The sequence below is a fragment of the Mesocricetus auratus genome, unplaced genomic scaffold, assembly GCF_017639785.1.
Source record: "Mesocricetus auratus isolate SY011 unplaced genomic scaffold, BCM_Maur_2.0 Super-Scaffold_100009, whole genome shotgun sequence".
Classification (NCBI taxonomy): domain Eukaryota; kingdom Metazoa; phylum Chordata; class Mammalia; order Rodentia; family Cricetidae; genus Mesocricetus; species Mesocricetus auratus.
This window is the reverse complement of record NW_024429193.1, coordinates 25,533,739-25,554,420: the sequence shown is the minus strand read 5'-3', so window position 1 is coordinate 25,554,420 and position 20,682 is coordinate 25,533,739. Positions and strand designations below refer to the sequence as shown.

The window sequence follows — 20,682 nt, the reverse complement described above, 5'->3', positions numbered from 1 at the left end:
GCTGCCTTTCATGAAAGTTAACATAATCATAAAAATATCTGTCTTTTCACTTAGCAGTGTGTCTCCAATATTCACTCATATTAGTTTATCAGTACTTTGCCTTCTTTATTAGTAGTAACAGTCATTGTAAAGAGCCAGTCTACTAAACTTACCTGGTAATTCAGTAGTTGATGGACACCGGCATGTTACTAGGTATTGGTTGCCATGAAGAGAACTGGTAGGTTGAAACTACTGAATTATTCTCCATGATGGGTATGACATTTTATATCCCCATGATGGAGATTTCCATTACTTCATGTATATTTTAATTTTTATTTATTTTTATTTTTAATTATTTTAATGATACAAGTGTCTGAGTACAGGCACTTGACTGTTACCCATGGCAGTATGTGGAGGTCAGAGGACAAACACAGAAAAATACTACTTCTCTTTCATAAGCTCCTAGCTCCCAAATAATGAAGACCAAAGATGGTGAGATTACTCAAATGTCAAAAGATTTCCAAGTCACACAATAAAAAGGAATCAATAATCATGCAAAGGACCCAAATAAGCAGATGAACTAGGCAAGAAAATAGTTTTAGGATCCAGACAAGAAAGTAACCAAAGTAAATGAAATAATTAGTAACCTGGAAAAGAAAAAAAAATCAGTAAGGAAATTGAGGCTCTGAACAAGAACTAAATTCTTGAAATAAAAGGATCAATTTATCAAATAAAAACACAGTAGGAAGGTTCTTTGGAGGCTAAAGAGATAGTTTAGTGGATAAAGTGCTTCTTATACAAGCAGAAAAACATCTCTCTCTCTCTCTCTCACACACACACACACAAAGCATGTGCACATACATCATCATCAAGAAGAAGAAACAAGACAAAGAGACAGAACAAATTTCAGGGACAGAGAAAAAGTCATGACAAAAATAAATTCAGAAGTACAGATGTTACCAAAACTTCAAGATACATTCATGCAACTAAACCCAAGAATGAAAATGGTAAAAGAAAACCTGAGACAAAATATAAATTCATAGGCAGTTAATTCAATAAAATTATAACAGACACAAGAAAGGGATAGACATCCAAATCAAGATGCATTTATAGGTCCTTAATCGTTATGATCAGAGAAGGATCTCTACATAAAATATCAGAGTCAAGATGTCCAAAAATACAAAGCAAAGAATCAGTGTTGAAAGGTCTAAGGGGAAAATGCCAACTCACACACAGAGGCAGAAACATCAGAATAACGAGCAATTCTTAAAGCCAAGAAAACATGGAATGATTTATTTCAAGCCACGAAAGTAAGTAGCTGTCAACCAGGATTTCTATAAATAGCAAGATTATCTTTTAGAATGGAGGGAGAAATAAAAGCAGTTCAAGAAAAGCACAAATTAAAGCAATTCATGTCAGCCACACCAGCACTGGAGAAAATTCTTTAAGTAACACTATAAACAGAAGAGAAAGACAGACAATTTCACATAAAACAAGTAGGAAAGAACACATTCCATGAAAGCAACAGAAGAACGAAGGACTGTGAGAAATTAACTGTCTAACACAGCAGAAAAAGTAAAAATAATCCAACCAACCAGAACCACCAAACCACGTCACAGGAAGTAACAAATCTCTCTCAATAATGACTTTATTTGCAAATGGATTCACCAGTTAAAAAGATATAGACTGATTAGATTTAAAACAAACAAAACAGTATCTAACTGCTTTCTTTTTTTCTAAGAAATATGCTTAGCTGGCAAAAATGTCCAAAAACTGAGTCAAAGGAAGCAAGGCAACCTACTAAGAAAATAAAAGCAGTAAGAGAGCTTACAATAGGATTTTCACATCTGCTAATGTAGACTTCAAAGCAAAACGAGCAGAAGAGAAAAGGGCGACAACTGCATGTTAATACAAACAACAATCATCAAGAAGACAACAATTGTAAACATTTTGCACTGAATCTTTCAGTTTCCTAAAACCACGAAGGGCACCAAAGGTCACAAAGGTCCTGATACAATAGTAGTACGAGACTTCAATATCCTGCTCATATTTAGATACCTATTCCCACTAATAATCAGTGAAGAAATTATACTACATTAGCTCAACTGTTTCAACAGATATCTACAATATTTATTCCATCTAAGAAACAGGGAACACATATTCTTCCCAGGGGTACATGAAACCTACTCTTAAATTGATCACATTACAGACCACAAAGCAAGATTCCACAAATACAATAAAGAAAAAAATGCATCTCATCAGATCATAGCGAAATAAAACTAGAAAGCACCTGCAAAAGAAATCTCAGAAACTACACAGACAACGGAGACTGAAAAATACACATTTGAATGAATACGGCCATTGAGGAAATCTGGAAGAATATTTAAAAAGTTCTAGGATCAAATGAAAACATAACACATTCAGCCAGAATCCCCTGAGATTTTCCTTAACGGAAAGCTTACAGCTCATTAAAAACAAAACAAAACAAAACAAAAAACAGATACCCTAATCATCCAACTCAAGATTCTATAAAAAGAAGCCAAACTAAAATGCATTAGATGGTTCTTAAAGGATAGCAAGATGAGTCGGGCAGTGGTGATAGCAAGATGAAACAAATCCAAAGAGAGCCCAAAACAGCAAACAAGAGGTGAAAGACAGCAGTAAGAACAGGGTCCAACAATCCTCCAACCAGATGATCATTAGGGAATACTATGAAGATGTAGCTTTGAAAAAGCTGGAAAGTCTAGAAGAAATGGGTTTCTATACCTATATGATTATCAAAATTAAAAAAAGATAGAAACAATTATAAAAGATCAAAACAAACAAAGGAGTTAAAAGAGTATTTTAGGTTTTTATTGCTGTGATAAAACATCATGATCAAGGCAGCTTACATCCTGACTAGCAAGTGGGGGGGGGGGGCAGGCACTGGGAATTGTGCAAGTCTTTTGAAATCTCAAAGCCCACCCCTAGTGACACACCTCCACCAACAAGGTCAAAACCGATCAAAGACCTCAATTTAAAATCTAAAATGCTAAAACTGGTATGAAAAAACACATAAAAAACATTTCAAAACCTAGGCATAGGAAAGAATTTTCCAAACAAAACTCCAATAGTAATCTCAAGAAGTAATCTCAAGATCCGAAAAACTGCACTGCATGAAATTAAAATCCTTGCACAGCAAAGGAAAACATCAGTAGAGGGAAAAGTCAGCCTGAAGAATGGGATGAAATATTTATCTAACTAAACTTCAGATGGGAGTTAAGAGAACTGCACAAGGTAAACACAAAATCTTTCAGCTGGGTGTTAGGTGCATGCCTTCGTGAGGCAGAGGCAGGTGGATCTAGTAGGTATGAGACTTGCATCATCTACAGAGGGAGTTCCAGAAGCCAGGACTACACAGCGAACCCTGTCTTGAAAAAACAAGATAAAATAACACGAACAAAATTTACCAGTCAGAATATGAGCTAATGAACTGAATAGACAGCTCCCAAAAGAAGAAATAGAAATGGCCAAGAAATATTTTAGAAGTTTCACCATGCTCAGCCATCAGCCAATGCGTTTGAAGGCCACTTTGAGATTTCATCTTTCCCTAGTCAAAACGGCTATTATTAAGAAAACAAATAACAAAATGCTGGTCAGAATGGCAGAAGGAAAATCTCTAACTTATTGCTGGTGAGAAGGTAGACAGGCACAGCCACCACACTAACAATCAATATGGGGCTGGAAAGTAGCTTAGCAGGGAAGAGCACTTGTTGTACAAGCTTGAGGACCTAAGTTTGACTCCCCAGGAAAATGAAAAGGCAAGGCAGGGGAGGGAATAAGAAAGAGAGGATTGCCGGGCGGTGGTGGCGCACACCTTTAATCCCAGCACTCGGGAGGCAGAGGCAGGCGGATCTCTGTGAGTTCGAGGCTGGGCTGGACCGACAGCCTCCAAAACAATACAGAGAAACCCTGTCTCGTAAAAACCAAAACCAAAACCAAAAAAAAAAAAAAAAAAAGAGAGAGAGAGAGAGAGAGAGGATTGCTGGGGCTTGCTGATGACCAGCCTAGGCCAAAGTTCACTAAGAGATACTATCTGTGACATCATTCTCTGGCCTCTCTGTGACACACACACACACACACACCCCACATACACAGTCAGTATGTAAGTTCTCCCAAAACCTAAAAACTAAACTACCATAAGACCCAGCTGCACCAGTCCTGGACACGTACTCAAAGGACTCTAAATCCAACTATAGGGATACTTACACATTCCTGTTTGTTTGTACACTATTTAAACAGCCAGGAAATAGAATCAGTATCAATGTCCATCAAAAGATAAATGGATAATGAAAATTGTAATACATGTACACAATGGATCTTATTTAGCTGTAAAGAGAAATGGAATTGGCAGGAAAATATATACATTTGGAAATTATTGTATTGAGATAAAAAGACTCAGAAAAACACCTATTACATGTTCTCTTTCACATAATTCTTAGATTTTAATTCTTACTTATGTGAAAGAGGTATAACATATATTATGTTAGTAAACTGTCATGTGCCACTTGAGCTCACTGAGACCCAAGGATGTTTGTTTGTCTTCAAGGGTCCTCTAAAGCCTTTTGTTTGGGGATGGGCTGCCACTTATTTCTGTGACAGGGAGAAGAGAAAAACAAAAACAGCCCAGGAGTGAAACATATTGTACTCAAGAGAATAACTAGAAGGTAAATTAGTTCCAACAGACTTTGCTAATTCTTGTCTCAAAATATAAAATGCCTACATGGTGGCTAGACAGATGGCTCTTCATTTAAGAGTACTTGCTGCTCTTCCTGAGGACCCGAGTTCAGTTCCCAGCACCCAGGGGGAGCATCTCAAAACTTCCAGTAACTGCATCATTTAAAATGACTCAGAGGAGGAAAATATAACACAAACAACATCAAGATGAATTCCTGAAAGAAAATGTGCAAATCCAGGAAAAATATGAAGGAATAAAGGAAAATTATTTTAGATATTAAATGTCATTAAAACAATGGACTGTGAATATAGCTTAGTTGACAGAGTGCTTGCCTAGCATTCAAGAAGCCCTAGTTTGAATCCCTCACCGTGTACTGGGTGTAGTGATACATACCACTATTCCAATATTTGGAAGGAAGAGGCAGGAGGAGGATCAGAAGTTCAAAGTCATCCTCAGCTAGGTAAGAAATCTAAGGCTAACCTAGGATATATGTGTCTCTGTTTCAAAACCATGTAATAGAAAACAGTAAGTATGTATTTTCACTTTGTTTCTTAATAGTTTTCTAAGCTTATTACTATTGGATGTACATGGTATGAGTGTTTCAGCACAGGCATGCTTATGCCAAGACATGTTTGTGGAGGTCAGAGGATGGCTTTCAGACATCTGTTCTTTCCTTCTACTGTGGGTGTCATGGATAGAACTCAGTTTGTCTTGCTCACATAGAACATGCCAATTTACTCACTAAGCCATTTCACTGGCCAGTCTTGCTCTATTTTAAAGCCAGCGCTCCTCTGAAGCATCAGACTTACTCAGTAATAGTCAACTTCATATTCTACCTGATTACAGATGGGAAAAATCTTGTCAGTTAGAAATGCTTTGGCTTTGATTAATCCCAATCAAGTAAATGGCATTTAAATTCATCTAAAATGAAATGCAAATCATCCAAGATGAATGGGGCCATCTGGAAGACCTAAAGTCACCTTCATGCAGGTGAATCCAATTTGGGTTTTGCTTTCTTGAATTAAAAATCAAATACTCTTATTTTCCCTGTAGCATTTAACATTACTTTATATAAATATTATTTGTTTGTTTACTGGTTCATTTCTTCGTTCCCCTAACTAGAAAATTAGCTCCAATGACTTCTGGGATCTTAACTGCTTTGCTCTGCACTGCATTCCTAGGACTTAGAACAGTACAGCTCCCAACATATACATGTTCAGTAAAGTCTACAAATAATGAGTGTACCTCTATGAACTCTCAAAGATTTAAAAACACAAATGCCAAATTTTTCAAAATATATGACTACTCTAAAGATTGATGTGTATAGTAATAAAAGGGAAGAATCAGAGATAAATGAGACTAGAAATCACTCAATAGGAAAAGACAGTCATAGGACATTTAAAATACCAATCAGTGCCTAAATGGTTCCCAAATCTGTCTTTTTCCATGATGATTAATTCTGAACTAATTTTGGTTGCTGTTCTTGTTTCATTTTACTTTTGACAACAAAACAAAAGGTTTCTTAAGAAAATAATTTCTCCACACTGTACAAACTCCCAATTTACAGATTTTCATTACAAGTCTTTTTTTCCACCTTCCAATGGAGACAGGATGATATATAATAAGAACAAAGTCTTGTTTCTGGGTCCTTATTAGGGAAAAGAGGAACAAGCTTCAGAGTAGGAAAAATGCAGCTATAAAGAACCAACTGGAAGGCTGCAAAATCTAGTCTGCCTTGTACGTTATAGCAATTTCACCTGGTTCCCCCCACCCTGCCCCCAGAGTGATAGATAGGTAGGTAGGTAGATAGATAGATAGATACATACATACATACATGCGCGCACGCGCGCGCGCGCGCACACACACACACACACACACACACTACTAGGAAAGAAAACATCACATCTAAATTATCCCATACCATTGAAAAGCAAACAATTTTAGAGAGAGGTATTCAAGTGAGGGAAAAAAATTCTGATTTGATAATGCTCAGTATAATGGTTAGTATTTTAATTGACAATTTTATTATAAAATATAGCTGAGAAGTGTTTTTAATTTTTAGTCTTTTCTTAGTTTTATAATACTGGAATTAATAATATCATAAAGATAATTATAATAGCAAAGTTATCAATAATATCAGTCACTAACATTTTAGCAAGTCAAAATTAACCATAATTTTCTTCATTCCTTACATCAATCACATTACATCAGTTTTTCATCACTTTAACAAAATTACTGAGGGCTGGAGAGATGGCTCAGGGGTTAAGAGCACTGCTTGCTCTTCCAAAGGTACTGAGTTCAATTCCCAGCACCTACATGGTGGCTCACAACCATCTATAATGAGATCAGGTACCCTCTTCTGGTGAGCTAGATTAAATACATGCAGACACTGTATATGTGATAAATAAATCTTTTAAAAAAGTAAATTACCAAGATAATAAACTGCTGTGAAATAATCTTTTGATACACTGTGAAGATGTGTCACTCAGATTGGTTTAATAAAGAGCTAGGCAGGATTTTCCGGGCACAGTGGAAGGCAGAGTCACTAGTAGATGCAGGAGCAGACATGCAATGAAAGAGGTAAAAGCCACAAGTTACGTGGCAACATGGAGATAAGTAAAAATGAGTTAGTTTAAGTGATAAGAGCTACTTAGAAACAAGCCTAAGCTATCAGTCAAACTTTCAGAATTAATTAAGAAGTCTCCGTGTTATTTATTTGGGAGCTGGATGGCGGGTAGAGAAAGACTAGCAACATAAACTTAATAAGGAAAATGCCGATTTTTGTCACATAGCTCCAGAGATTTCAGTCCATGACCACTTGGCCCTATTATCTTGGATGTGTGGTGGCACAGAAGACTGGCAGAAAGGTACAGTGGAGGAGACCTACTCCCCTCATGCAAAGAAAAAAGCTGAAAGAGACAGAGGGGTCACAGTGCCTACATCTAGCTAACCAGTAGACAACCTTGCCACAGCTGCCTTGCAATAGGTCTCACCATCTCCAGGCTATGTTACGGTCCGGGGAAGAAGCCTTTAACACATGTACCTCTCGAGAGAAGACAAGAGGCTAACGACACAAAGGTCCTGTGACCTCCATTTTACACATTAGAGAACAGAAAGTGTTAAGAATTTGCTTAGAACTATGACAGAGTAGGAAGCAGAACCAAATTCAGACTTAAGCAACTCAACAAACGGAAACTCACAGTAACATGGACTCCAGACAACGGCTTACCAAAAACTGATGAACACAGGGCAAAAGCACAATGTCCGCCAAAGTGAAATACAGTCCTTCTGCAAACACGTGCTCCAGAGGCGGAAGGTCAGAGGCTTTGGCTTTCCTGATGTGAGGAGGCTCCTTGTTAGCAGCACCCGTGTCTTGCACTGTGAGCTTTGAGAATGCCACCATCAGTTCTAGACTCTTGGAGGAGCCAGCCAACTCTTTGGATGGTTGCTGTGCACGGGCCTTGCCTTTTGCTTTTCCCTTGCCAGAGGAAGGCTCAACTCCAGCCGTCTTCTGTTGCTTTAGCTTCTGTCTGCGGAGTTTGTCATCGTTGTGTACTCTGACAGGCTCACTGAGCTTTCTCTCGAGCTGTAGGATTTCTTCAGGGATAGCTGGGGACTGGTCAGAAGACTCTTGGAGAAAATTCTCAACAGCCAAAGGGATGGTGAGTTCACATAGCCTGGTCCACTGACTGACCTACAAGACAAACAAGACAATATCCTGTTAACTGGGAAATAAGAGTAGTTTAAAGCTGGAGGGATGATGGTTCAGTCATTAAGGACTAGGCTCACAACAAAAAAATATAATGGTTTAAATAATTTAAGTGATGAGCTATAGCATCCCTGGGCTTGGCTTCTGTGCTAGATCAGAAAACATGCTATAATTTTTCAAAATGGAAACCTTACATGATGCAGCTTCTGCACATCTGTATCATCTTACTGAATAAGTCACTGTCTCTCATGGCAGTTTGAATGACAACTGACTCATGTATTTGAATACTTGGTCCACATTTTTGTGAGCTGTTTGGGAAGGATTAGGAAGTATGACCCTGCTGGACATGTGACAGGCATGAAAGACTTTGGACTAGGAAAGCAGCTGAATGCTACAAAATGTGCTCAACCAGCCATCCTAGTAGGAGCTTGGAAGACTGTAGTGCTGACAATAATGTAGCCTATGGAGGCCCCAGCTCAAAAGGTTTCAGAAGGCAACAATATTAGAGACTGGCCTAGAAACCATTATTGTGATACTTTGGCTTAGAAATGTGGCTACTTTTTGCCTGCGTCCTAAGATCCTGCCTGCAGATAAATTAAAAAGCAATGAACTAAATTCTTTGGCTGAGAAACTTCAAGACAGCCGAATATTGACTGTCCTATGGTTATTAGTATCACTCTTATGCAGATCTAAAATGAAAAAGAATGAGGCAAAAAGAAATACAAAATGGACAACTGGAAGTCAAAAAGAGCACCAGGAAATTTAACAAGTTAACCTTGGAGCCAAGGCTTGTTTGTGCTCAATAAGGACAGGCCCTAGGCAAAATAGAATACAAGGAGGGGTCCCCTCAGGACAAGAGCCTACCCAGTTATACTTCCAATTTGTACAAAGAAAATGCTTCAGGGATTTTCTGCTCCTAAAAAGCAACAGCAAGAGAAGCTTCTGCAAATGAAAGTCGAGGAGGGAGCCAAGATCTGTCCCAAGTGGACAGCAAATGGTCTGGCTTTAGAGTCATGACAGATACATGAATTAAGGGATTACATAATCTTCCTCCATGGTTAAGGAGCAGGGCTGAGGCCAGGTGTATGGCAGAAGTGCCTGCATGGTAGCGTCAAGAGGGCACTGCAGAAAGCTGGGAAAGTGAAGCCTGAATTGTGCTGGGGACCCCGGGATACCAGAGCCATGAGGCATCTGTCATGGAGAGCTGCAGATGGGGTGAAACCAGCCCAAGAGAAGGAAGTGTGTTGCAATAACCAAATAGTGGAGCCATCTAAGCCCTCTGATTTCAGATATGGAGTTACAATATCTAGAGGTAGTCTTTTAGGATTTCAGTCTTGCACTGGTCCAGTATTTCCTTACTCCCTTTTGGAATGACAATATTAATTAAATGTCATTGTATGTTGGAAGTACGTAATTTGCTTTTTGATTTCACATGTGGTTACAATTATAAGATTGCCTGTGATAGACACTTAATAAAGTGCTCAACATCCTTATCCATTAGGGAAATGCAAATCAAAACAACTCTGAGATACTATCTTACTCCTGTCAGAATGGCTAAAATCAAAAGCATCAAAGATAGTTTATGCTGGAGAAGATGTGGAGAGAAGGAAACACTCCTCCACTGCTGGTGGGAATGCCAACTCGTACAGCCACTTTGGAAATCAGTAAGGAGATTCCTCAGGGAAATGGGAATCAGCCTACCACAAGATCCAGCAATTCCACTCTTAGGCATATACCCAAAAGATGCATATTCATACAACAAGGATATCTGTTCCACTATGTTCATAGCAGTTGTAATAGCCAGAACCTGGAAGCGACCTAGATGCCCCTCAACTGAAGAGTAGATAGAGAAAATGTGGTATATTTATACAATGGAGTACTACTCGGTGGATCAGGGGAATGCCAGCCTACAATCCCACAGCCAGAGAGCCTGGGAAACAGGGAGGGCCCTAAGAGAGAGATGCATGGTACCCCAGAGAAAGGGAATGGGACAGATCTCCTGAGCAGATTTGGGAGCACAATGGGAGGGGAGAGGGAGCTGAGAAAAAGAGAGGGGGAGAGGAGGACATGGGGGAACAGGAAGGTTGAGCTGGGGGAAGAACAGAGGAGAGCAGGATGAGAGATACAATAATAGAGGGAGTCATTATAGGTTTGAGGAGAGATCTGGCACTAGTGAGATCTCCAGAGATCTACAAGGATGACACCAACAGACAAACTAAGGAATAGTGGAGGGGCTACCTTAAAAGCCCTTCCCCAATAATGAGATTGACTACCTTATATGACATCCTAGAGCCTTCAACCAGTGGCTGATGGAAGCAGAGGTAGACACCCACAGCTAAACACTGAACCTTACTCCTGGAACCCAGCTGCAGAGAGGGAGCAGTGATGAGCAAAGGGGTCAAGACCAGGATGGTGAAACCCATAGAAACAGCTGATCTGAACAACGGGGAGCTTATGGACCCCTGACTGATGGCTGAGAGGCCAGCATGGGACTTATCCAGACCCCCTAAATATGGGTGTCAGTGAGGCCTTGGAAATCTATGGGGTCTTGGGTAGTAGATCAGTATTTATCCCTGGCATACGAATGGACGAACATACCACATGGAGGTATGTTCTCTCATCCTGGACACATGTGGGAGGGCCTAGGCCCTGCCCCAGATGAAATGACAGACTCTAGAGATCCCCCATGGAGGGCCTCACCCTCCCTGGGGAGCGAAGTGGGGATTGGGTAGGAGGACCGGAGGGGGTGGGAGAGGATGGGAAGGAAAGAGTGAGCTGGGATTGATATGTGAAGCAAGCTTGTTTCTAATTTAAATAAAAAAAAAAAAGCCTGAAGTGTCAAAAGAAACTGTAGACTTTGAAACAGTATTGAATAGTGCTGACAGATATGGGGACTTTTGAAGATGGACTAAATGCATTTCGTAATTCACAGTCCACTAGCCTGTAGGGTCTAAGAAGTAGAATGTGGTGGCTTAGGTGAGAATAAGCCCACACAGGCTCATATATTTAAGCACTTGATCCATCCCACTTGGTGGAACTGTCTGGGAAGGTTTAAGAGGTGTGGCCTTGTTGAAGGAAATGTGACTCTTGGAACAGTTTTGAGATTTTAAGACTCAAGCCATTCTCTTTAAGTACCCTGCCTTGAGGGTGTGTCTGAAGATAAGATACCAACTACTATTTCAGCACTATGACTGCCTGTTGCCACACTCTCTGCCACGACGGTCATAAACTCTAGTGCCCGAAACTAATTCCCCCAAAAATTCATTCTTCTATAAGTTGCTATGGTGAGATATTGATTATGACTTATTAAAGTTTGCCTGAGGTTTCAGAAAGCAAAGTCAGTCACAGGCCAGAGAAGCCAGGCACACACCTTTAACCCCAGCAACCAGCAGCCAGAAGATGGTGGTACACACCTTTAATCCTAGGACTCAGGATTAAGAGATAGACGGATCTCTGTGAGTCCAAGGCCACCCAGATCTACACAAGCAAGAGTGACCCAGTATAAAAGGGAATCATAGCTCTTTAATCCCAATGTTAGGGAAGTAAATAAGACAGAAGCAAGGTCTCAGAGTGTCATTCATTCTCCTGCAGGACTGAGGAGAGGCTGTAGTTTGAGACTTGGAGCAGTGCTCATGCGTGGATCAGTCCTTTCAGCCTGAGCTAGAGGGGAGAGCTAGAGGCCGGCTGCTTTGCTTTCCTGATCTTCAGCTTGAAGCTTAAACAGCAGTGTCAGTGTCTGTGTCTTTCATTTTTTGTGTTACAAATTGCCTAAGGCATGGCATCTTATCATGACAACAGGAAAGTAACTAAGTAACCCCAAAAACCTTTAAAACTCCCCAAGGCTTACAAGGCACTATGACTTCAGCTCTTACACATATATGAACATTTCTTTTAAAGGTCCTCAATACAACAGAGAAAGGGGAACATTATTTCAAAACTTCATGTGTCTAAACTTCATAAAATACATCTTAAATTCGTATTGTTAAGTATTGCCCTGTAATAATGACACACCTAAGGATACGAAGTTACAATCATGTTGGAGTGAGTGTTATTACTTATAGCTTTAAATAACAGAAGAGACCATATACTTACTTCAGCACAGGCTTTCAAACAAGTCTTTTTAAAACCCAGAAGTTCCAAAATTTCCTTTCTTGACGGCTCGGCTTCATAGGATTTCTGAATTACATGTCTTAGGACAACGGCAAGTCCTGCTCTACAGAAAACCTCTGGCTGTTCTACCACTGCAGGCAAGCAGCAATTCTGGACTATCGGTGGGAGCGCCTGTCTTGAAATAACCTGTATGTCCAGATCCTGGGACAGCGCCTCTCTTAGGAGTGAAGTGTCTAGGTTTTCTTCGGTAAGGACTAAGTAAACATTAAAGACCTTGCAGTCACAGTACGATAATAAAAACAGAGCTACAGATGTGTGGAGAGGAAAGATGCCCCCTTCTGCTTGGTGAGAGTACTCCAGGTACAGAGATTCTACCGTAGGACTTTTCTTAATGCCTTTCATTTTCTCTTTTCATTGGCCACCTATAACAAAAATCAAGGTGGTTAGAGGCCTTCAGATATAGCAGTTTAGAGGCTAAAAGATTAGTGTTTTTCAAAAAAATCAGTGAGAATATGTATCTAAGAATTTTTACTTCAAGGATGAATGACTTTCGAAAGAATCCTTTTCTCCAGTCTGCATGATTAAACATTTTTAGTGATGATTCTCAGATGAGTAACCTTGGTGCTCTGTAACAGGAAGCACTGTTAGTTCTCTTTTATAAGCCCTCCCCCAGCCAATCTTTTCCAGATATCTCTGCTGTATAAATACCATTTCCACTGCTTCTGAGCCACTATCACTTCTAAATTATATCAATTGCCTCAGCTCAACTCCTTCTGTTAAAAGGAAGTTCTGCCACTCCGTTCAAGTGATGCAGTACCTTCCCATCCCCCTGACATCAAGTCAGCCTTCTACACAGCCTGCACAGATCCTGATGGAACCATTCTGTCTCCAGCTCATCTCATTCTTTCTCATTGCTTCCCCTAAAGTCAGCTAAGATATCTACAGATATCTACACTCCAACCTCAAGATCTTCATACTCACTGTTTATGGAACACAGAGTTCTGCCTAGTTAATAATAGGTAGAATCTTACTGAGATGTTCTTTGGCTACTTTTTATATTATAAACCCCAACAGACATAATCCCTTCACTTTGTCTTCTAAGCTTTAATTCCTCCACAGCACTTGGTACCATTAGAATACACTATTTTTCAATATTTTGTCTATTTGACTATTAGAATACTCTGTAAGAGCATTTCATAAACTGTTATACTTAAAATAGAACCTGCTAAATATCTGCATGTAAAAAGTATTTGCCGAAGGAATGCATATACGAGTATACACACTGGTTGATTTAAAGGTGCATATCTTAAGGTCAAATTATTTCTCTAAGGTTTTTGTCAAATATGACTTTTTGCTTTTGAGTCCCGGGTCCAGAGTTAATCACATTCTAATCCATAAACCACAATTCAAAAGTAGACACTAGATGGCACTCTTTAAAAGCATTTGGAAGTATGTAACTAGAAGAGGGTGTAGTAGAAAAAAAAATGTGTGTGTGCGTGTGTGCATGTGCGTGTGTGCGTGTATGTGTTGGGGGGGTGCACGCACATGCGTTTGTAGAAAGGTACAAAAGAACCATGAAAGAGGCATTCTCCATATAAGCTATAAAACTTGATTCACTGCGAGTACTTCCTAATGTTAAATGTCAACAACAAAAATAGAAATACCTTCCCATGGTGAAATCAGAAAAACTAATGAGCTGTCCAAGAGAAAATGCCAAGTACAATCGATTTCTTAATGCTTTTTCAATGCCGGTATTGGTGGGTTTTCTTCTTCCTCCTTAGAGATCAAAATGCTGGTTAATAATTGTGGAGTTTAAAAAAAATTACTCCTCCTGGGCAATTTCTCCTCATTTCTAACTAGCATAACTATTAAATAACAAACATTTCATAAACCTGCACAAATTTGGTAGGTGCTATGGCTTGCACTGTGTTTTTAGGAATACAGCATAGTTTTGGCTTAAAGTTTATAAATATCAGGCAAAAAGAAATTCCTTTCCCCTTCTTTTTCTGCTTTGACAATTCCTTAGCTACACTCGAGTCAATTTTAGGGTTCCCCAAGGTTTCTAGAGCACAGCTTGCATTGCCTCTTATTAGAGTTTTGTCAAGCACAGACCTGTCATTTGCTTTCTCAATTCTGGTATATGCCATACAACAGTCACTGGGGGAAATGACAAAACAGACAAAAACATAAAGCTTCAGGGGCTGACCACCAACAGCATATGCTTCTACCTCATACGTCAACACAATTGGGAATGTGCAGGAGAAATAAACAGGTTAAAGGAAATATTAAAGCTTCAGTCTCATCACTTAGAACTCTTCAAGGATATATTTTAAAATGGTTGTTTTTAATAATGGGTATAATACTTAGACATTTTGTATTTTAATTCTAATTAATGTATCTTGGCTTTGACAAAATGTTACATATGCTGCTTGGCTTAGTATAACATGTCTTTAGAGCAGAGGCAGCAGATCTCTGTGAGTTCAAGGCCAGCCTGGTCTACATACTGAGTTCCAGGACAGCCAGGTTCATGCAGAGAAAACGTGTCTTTTTAAAAAAGTTTTAAATTTTTTATACTTCACCCCATTTATGTGTGTGTGCAAATGTCTAAAGAAGGGGTAGAAAGGGAAGAAAGAGAGAGAGAGAGAATGAGAATAAAGAGAAACATTAGAAATAAAAACTTCTTTATCTGCCAGAATGTAAAAAATCAATTGGAATGTTTTGTGTTCAAAATTCAAGTCAGAATCGTTGGCACCTCAGCATTACACAATATACTGCACTCTATATGACAGACAAAAATTCATGTTATGCAACAAGATTTTTTTTCATTAAAAATATTAGCTAGACATGGTGGCACACGCCTCTTATCCCAGCACCCAGGTGGCAGATGCTGGAGTATCTCTGTGAGTTCAAGGCCAGCCTGCTCTATAGAGTCAGTTAAGGACAGCCAGGGCTACACAGAGAACATGGCTCAAAAAACTAAAGTATTAACTGAATCTAAAGTGATCTATTTTGAAAACATTCAGAAATTTTCCTAGAATAAATACTATTGTACACTTATAAAGTTGAGGCAGGAGAATCAGAGTTCAAAGTCATCCTAAAATACACAGCCAGTTAGAGGCCAGCCTGTGGCACTCAAAACCCCTAAATTTTAGAAAGCATTAATATTACATGATTACAGTATAGATAAAAGCATATTTTATTGTAGGAACAATCTTATCAGAGCAAAAATTATCAGAAATTATATTATTAAAATATTTCTATCAAGGATACCAACCCTAATTCTCAATAAAAAGACAAAACAGCCAGGCGTTGGTGGCGCATGCCTTTAATCCCAGCACTCGGGAGGCAGAGGCAGGCAGATCTCTGTGAGTTCGAGGCCAGGCTGGACCGACAGCCTCCAAAACAATACAGAGAAACCCTGTCTCGTAAAACCAAAAAAAAAAAAAAAAAAAAAGAAAAAGAAAAAACAAAAGAACAAAAAAAACCCCTCCATGGCAAAGGCTGGTTATTTGGCACTTTCAAGACTAGATAAAATTCCTTGTCAGCTGCTTCCTGATTCTACTTACTGGGTATTCTTCAGAAGGCTCAATCATTCATCACTCACATTCTAATTACACAGGAGGATCACAAGTTTGAAACCAGGTTAGACTACATGATGGCTTCAAAGCTAGCTTGTGAAGCGTAGGAAGGCCCTGTTTCAAAAATCGTAAAAAGGCTAAGGTGTAGCTCAGTAGGAGAGTATAATCTCTAAAACCAGAAAAAGCAACAGCAAAACCTGAAGTAATACCATACTCTATTACACTGAATAAATCTGATTTTATGCTGTTTTTTTTCCTTTCCTTTTAAAGTCTGGCTGTTGACTGATTTCATGACCCATCACCAGTACAGAAGTACATGTGTGGCATGTTGACTGCATTCTGACAATAAAGTTTATTTTGAATCAGAGGGCAAAATTAACCAGAGGTTTTAGAGGCCTGAGGAGGTAGTAAGGCGGGGCTTAGAGAGAACCTCAGTCCTCTGGGAGTGAGGAAGGGAGGGGATAGGAAGTCACTGGTGGTTGCTCTGAAGCTTCTGGTCAATCAATTTCTTATCACAATATCTGACTCCCAATTTTTCATTGATAAAGAATAGTTAAAAGCTTCAGAGGTCACATTTCAACAGTACCATTTCATGTGCTCTACAGTGCCAGTGGCTTTAAATATTGTCTGACTCTGCATTATTTCAGGCACATCTTGCCTGAGCTCCAGGCTCCCTGACAATTCAACTGGCTTTTCCTAAATCTGCTCCTTTTTTTACTGGTCCTGTTGTTGACCAAAAAGCAACGTTATTCACCTACCTCAGACTCAAGCCTCATGTACACCCCCTTATCTCTCATGTCTTGCTGTCTCCTCCTCTGAAACAGAACCTAAATGTAGTTCCTCAGCATCTCCTACTACCACTATAATCAAGTCATCACCAGCCTACAGATTTGATAGGTCTCATTCCCTTACTTCCCACACAGGTCTGTTCTCCAACCACCATCCTTAAAAGCACATCCCCTGCACAGTGTTGCCCAGGAGTCCCTCGGCACACTTAGAATAAACAGTGTGGGTCCAATGTGATCCCCTCTTTATTCTCTGCCTTCATTTAATATCCTTCCTCCTGTTCCTCAAAGGGGCCGGAACCTCCTACATGAAAACGTTCGTGTTTGGCCATTCCTTTTCCCTTCCTCATGTCACTGACTTCTCTAGCACATATTATCTCAAGAAGCCTTCCCTGACCACATGAATTGGGAACACACTCCCATCACTCTTTAGCTTGTTACCCAGCATTCTTTCCCTTGTTAGCATATCATAGGACACTTTTAATGATTAATAATACTCAAGCTTTAGTTCATGAGATGAATAAAGATGATGGAATACACACACATGATTAGCAACGACAGCACAAGAATCCTATCGAGGACCTCAGTCTGATACAACATCAGCCTCATTTACTGACACCATTTTCTCTTCCAACTTAATCTAGGTTAAATGTAAACAAGAATGAAGAAATACATCCACCTCCATGAGTTGACTCAGGATGGATGTAACTAGAGTCCACCCAAGCTGTAAATAAGGAAACAAGACTTAAATACTGATATTCAGACAGAAAAACTAGGAACCTTAACTACTAGAGCTACTACACACATGTTTAGTGATGGGTAAAAGCCCAGAGTCTTGAACAAACAAACTGGGCTTAAACACTGGTTCTGATTCTTAGGAGCTATATAAGTTTCCTTCATCTTAGTTTTCTCAGTTCTGAAATGAGGACAGAAATAGCAGCACTTTCCATATGGTGTGCTATGGTAATGGACAATGATGTTGCATAGGAAGCCCCTAAGTAAATGCTAGCTAGCTACTTTGTTTCAGGCAGTGCTACAGATCAACACCTCTCACCCCCGTGTGTCAGGTAAACACTCTGCCACTGAGTCACACCTCAGCCCCTACTATTGATTATAATTTATTCGATTAAAATGCATTAATCTTAATGGGAAAAATTCAACTTATGCTTTTTATTTCCAAATTTCTCCCCAGGAAACATGTGAACTATGTTGAACGGCAAAGTTTTTTTTTTTTCCACAAACATTGAAAATTTGGTAGAGGTTTAAAGAAAAGGAGTCATAAAATGGTGGAATATAAATGGAAAATTAAGTCAGTATACATATTAGCACACTGTATTATACAAAATAAAGTTTGGCATAGTTTAGTGTGAATATTTACATATTTCTTTCTACTATTGAAATCTGTTTATACCTGTTAAACTTCTTTCCATCAGAGAATGTTTAACATATCAAATGGAAATCTTAGCCCATGTTTTAACTTCTCACAAAGCAGTACTGTTCGGTTACAAACACAGTACTCCATTACAATACATATTTTTACAAATGCTTCTTCATGCCCGGCAGTGGTGGCACACGCTTTTAATCCCAGCACTTGGGAGGCAGAGGCAGGCGGATATCTATGAGTTCAAGGCTAGGCTGGACCGACAGCCTCCAAAATAATACAGAGAAACCCTGTCTCGTAAAACCAAAAAAAAAAAAAAAATGCTTCTTCACAGATAGATAGCTAACTACTTCTAACTAAAAGTCAAAAAGAGAATTGCAGCTTTTAGAGTTCATTATATTATATAATGTAGGATGATCATTCCGAGGCAATCAGCCCTGATTAAAATTATAAATACTTATGAAATATAAAGTTTGGTAGTGAAATGCTTGCTGAAATCTTAGTTACAGAAGTAGTACATAATCTCTCTGGAGATGCAGAGAATTGTCTGTTGCTATGGAGTCATAATGCTTGCAGCTAAATCTGACCTGTGGTAAACTCGGATAGACAGAATGAAATATAAACATGTTGAAAGCATCCACAAGGCTGAAACAAAAATGTTGAATTATCTCGGCAAACAATACTTACTGTATCATACAAAGCTTAAACTCCTGCATCCCACGAAGTGATCACAGCGGAATCCAGGAATTTACTTTGAATTTAAGGATAAAAAACAACACATACCAGGTAACTGCCTATTCTACAAATGTCCCACTGGTTAGTACCAGATGTTTTGATGTCTGCTAAATTATTGCTATTATTAGTAAGACCAACTGGATTTTTGTTTGTGTTTATTTCAAACCACATGTTGCTGAAACCACAGCTAGAAAACATAACAGGTTAAAATTATTCTTTAAAGATCCACAACCACGAAAGCTCTTTTGGCTTTGTTTAAAATGAGCAAATACATAGAAGAAATCTCTCCACTTTTCTCCTGCCCCTGTATACCACTGAACCCTATCTTCCCTTCCTTGAAAGTCCACCGCCCCAAGGTCCCTGCCTAGTTTAAAGGTGTTTTTTTAAATTATTATTATGACTAATAACATAAAGCAATGTTCAAATCTCAATCTAATTTTTGAAGTTAGGCCTCTTAAAATGAAGCCTTCAGGTACAAACCAAATACAATTTCAAGTAATGAAAATACTTAAGGCAATCATTTTCGTAGTGTGTGCTCCCACAATGCAATTATTTAAAAAAACTCATATAGTTGAATGTTTGATCTAGTAAATATGACAGCATAGCAGTTGTTGTATTATAACAGTTTATTCTCGTGGCATTTCAACGACCATATTTACATGTTTAAGACCATCGCTAGTACTTGCTGGTTTTGGTATTCTTTCCTTTAAACACCCTTTTCTGTAGAAAAAGCACAAGAAAAACTTGACAAACGCCAAATTCCTTCGCAATAATTTGGTAGGAGATACGTTAGTCTATCTTTCCTAACCGTAAGGACTCTATGACAAGGAATTTGTGGATAGACAAGGCTGGAAAGAAGGAGGGTCATGTAATTCCTAAACCAAGCAAAGGTGGGACGGTTTGCGTTTGAGTAGTCATTTCCGAAGCCAAAGCAATTTTCATGCAAGCTCATCCCAAATTTTCTATTCAACTTAATTAACGAGGGGAGACGCTGCTTTGATGGGACTACTATGAGCAAACGTCCCAGGATGCAGCAAATCGGTTGCAGCCACTGTGCAACAGTATCCACGTACAGCGTCCAATCAGGACGGGCTGCAACGGAAAAAAAAACCTCTCTCTTTGGGGGAAAGTTCAAGTGTGCTCCAAGAGACCTTTCCCCTGCACCCGGCTGTAGCAAACGACTGCCCAGACCCCCCACGCCGCAGAGCTGCCCGGTTGCTTTACCCGCGCAGCTGGAAGCCCCGGGGCCGGCTGGCGGCAGAGTGGCCCACGCGTCACCGCGGGGAACGGCGCCGAGCCCTCCACCGGCACCTCCGCCACAAGTCCGCGGGGCTGGGGAAGACTTTCACCGGTCCCGCCTCGCCCCCAAGCTCGGCCCCGCCGACCCCCGGGGGACAGCGCGGTCCTCGGGTGACGGAGCGGCCGAGCAGCCCGAGCGCCCTCTTTACCTGGTCGCAGGGGCGCGGCCAGGCAGGGAGGGCGCGAGAGCGTGCAGGGGACGCGGGCCGCCGCGCCTTCCCGCCCAGCGCGAGCCGGGATCCCGAGGCTCCTTCTGGAAGCCGCGGCCTGAGGAGCGCTCGCCTCCAGTGAGGCCCCCGAGCGGAGATGGGGGTGGGGTGGGGGGCTAAAAACAGTAAGAATCGGAGAAGCAATGTGTCTGGAAACTTCCCCGCCCACCGTCATTCATA

General features: G+C 40.0%; 1 protein-coding gene across 9 annotated transcripts in view; it reads right to left on the bottom strand.

Moving 5' to 3' along the window:
- Gstcd (glutathione S-transferase C-terminal domain containing) overlaps positions 1–20,650 on the bottom strand; it is a 96,870-nt gene extending 76,220 nt beyond the window's left edge. The window contains exons 1-6 of one of the 9 annotated variants that reach the window (XM_040751770.1): positions 20,443–20,650; positions 18,947–19,010; positions 14,180–14,291; positions 13,048–13,141; positions 12,498–12,937; positions 7,926–8,390 (exon numbers count right to left, since the gene is read on the bottom strand). In XM_040751770.1, coding sequence (XP_040607704.1) covers positions 7,926–8,390; positions 12,498–12,917 — 885 coding nt within the window. In that variant the 5' untranslated portion in view covers positions 12,918–12,937; positions 13,048–13,141; positions 14,180–14,291; positions 18,947–19,010; positions 20,443–20,650. Of the gene's footprint in view, positions 1–7,925; positions 8,391–12,497; positions 12,938–13,047; positions 14,128–14,179; positions 14,292–18,946; positions 20,144–20,218; positions 20,342–20,442 lie in introns of those variants that run through there. The other 8 variants (XM_040751767.1, XM_040751769.1, XM_040751771.1 and 5 more) reach the window with 8 other exon arrangements.
- Positions 20,651–20,682: the final 32 nt, after the last annotated feature.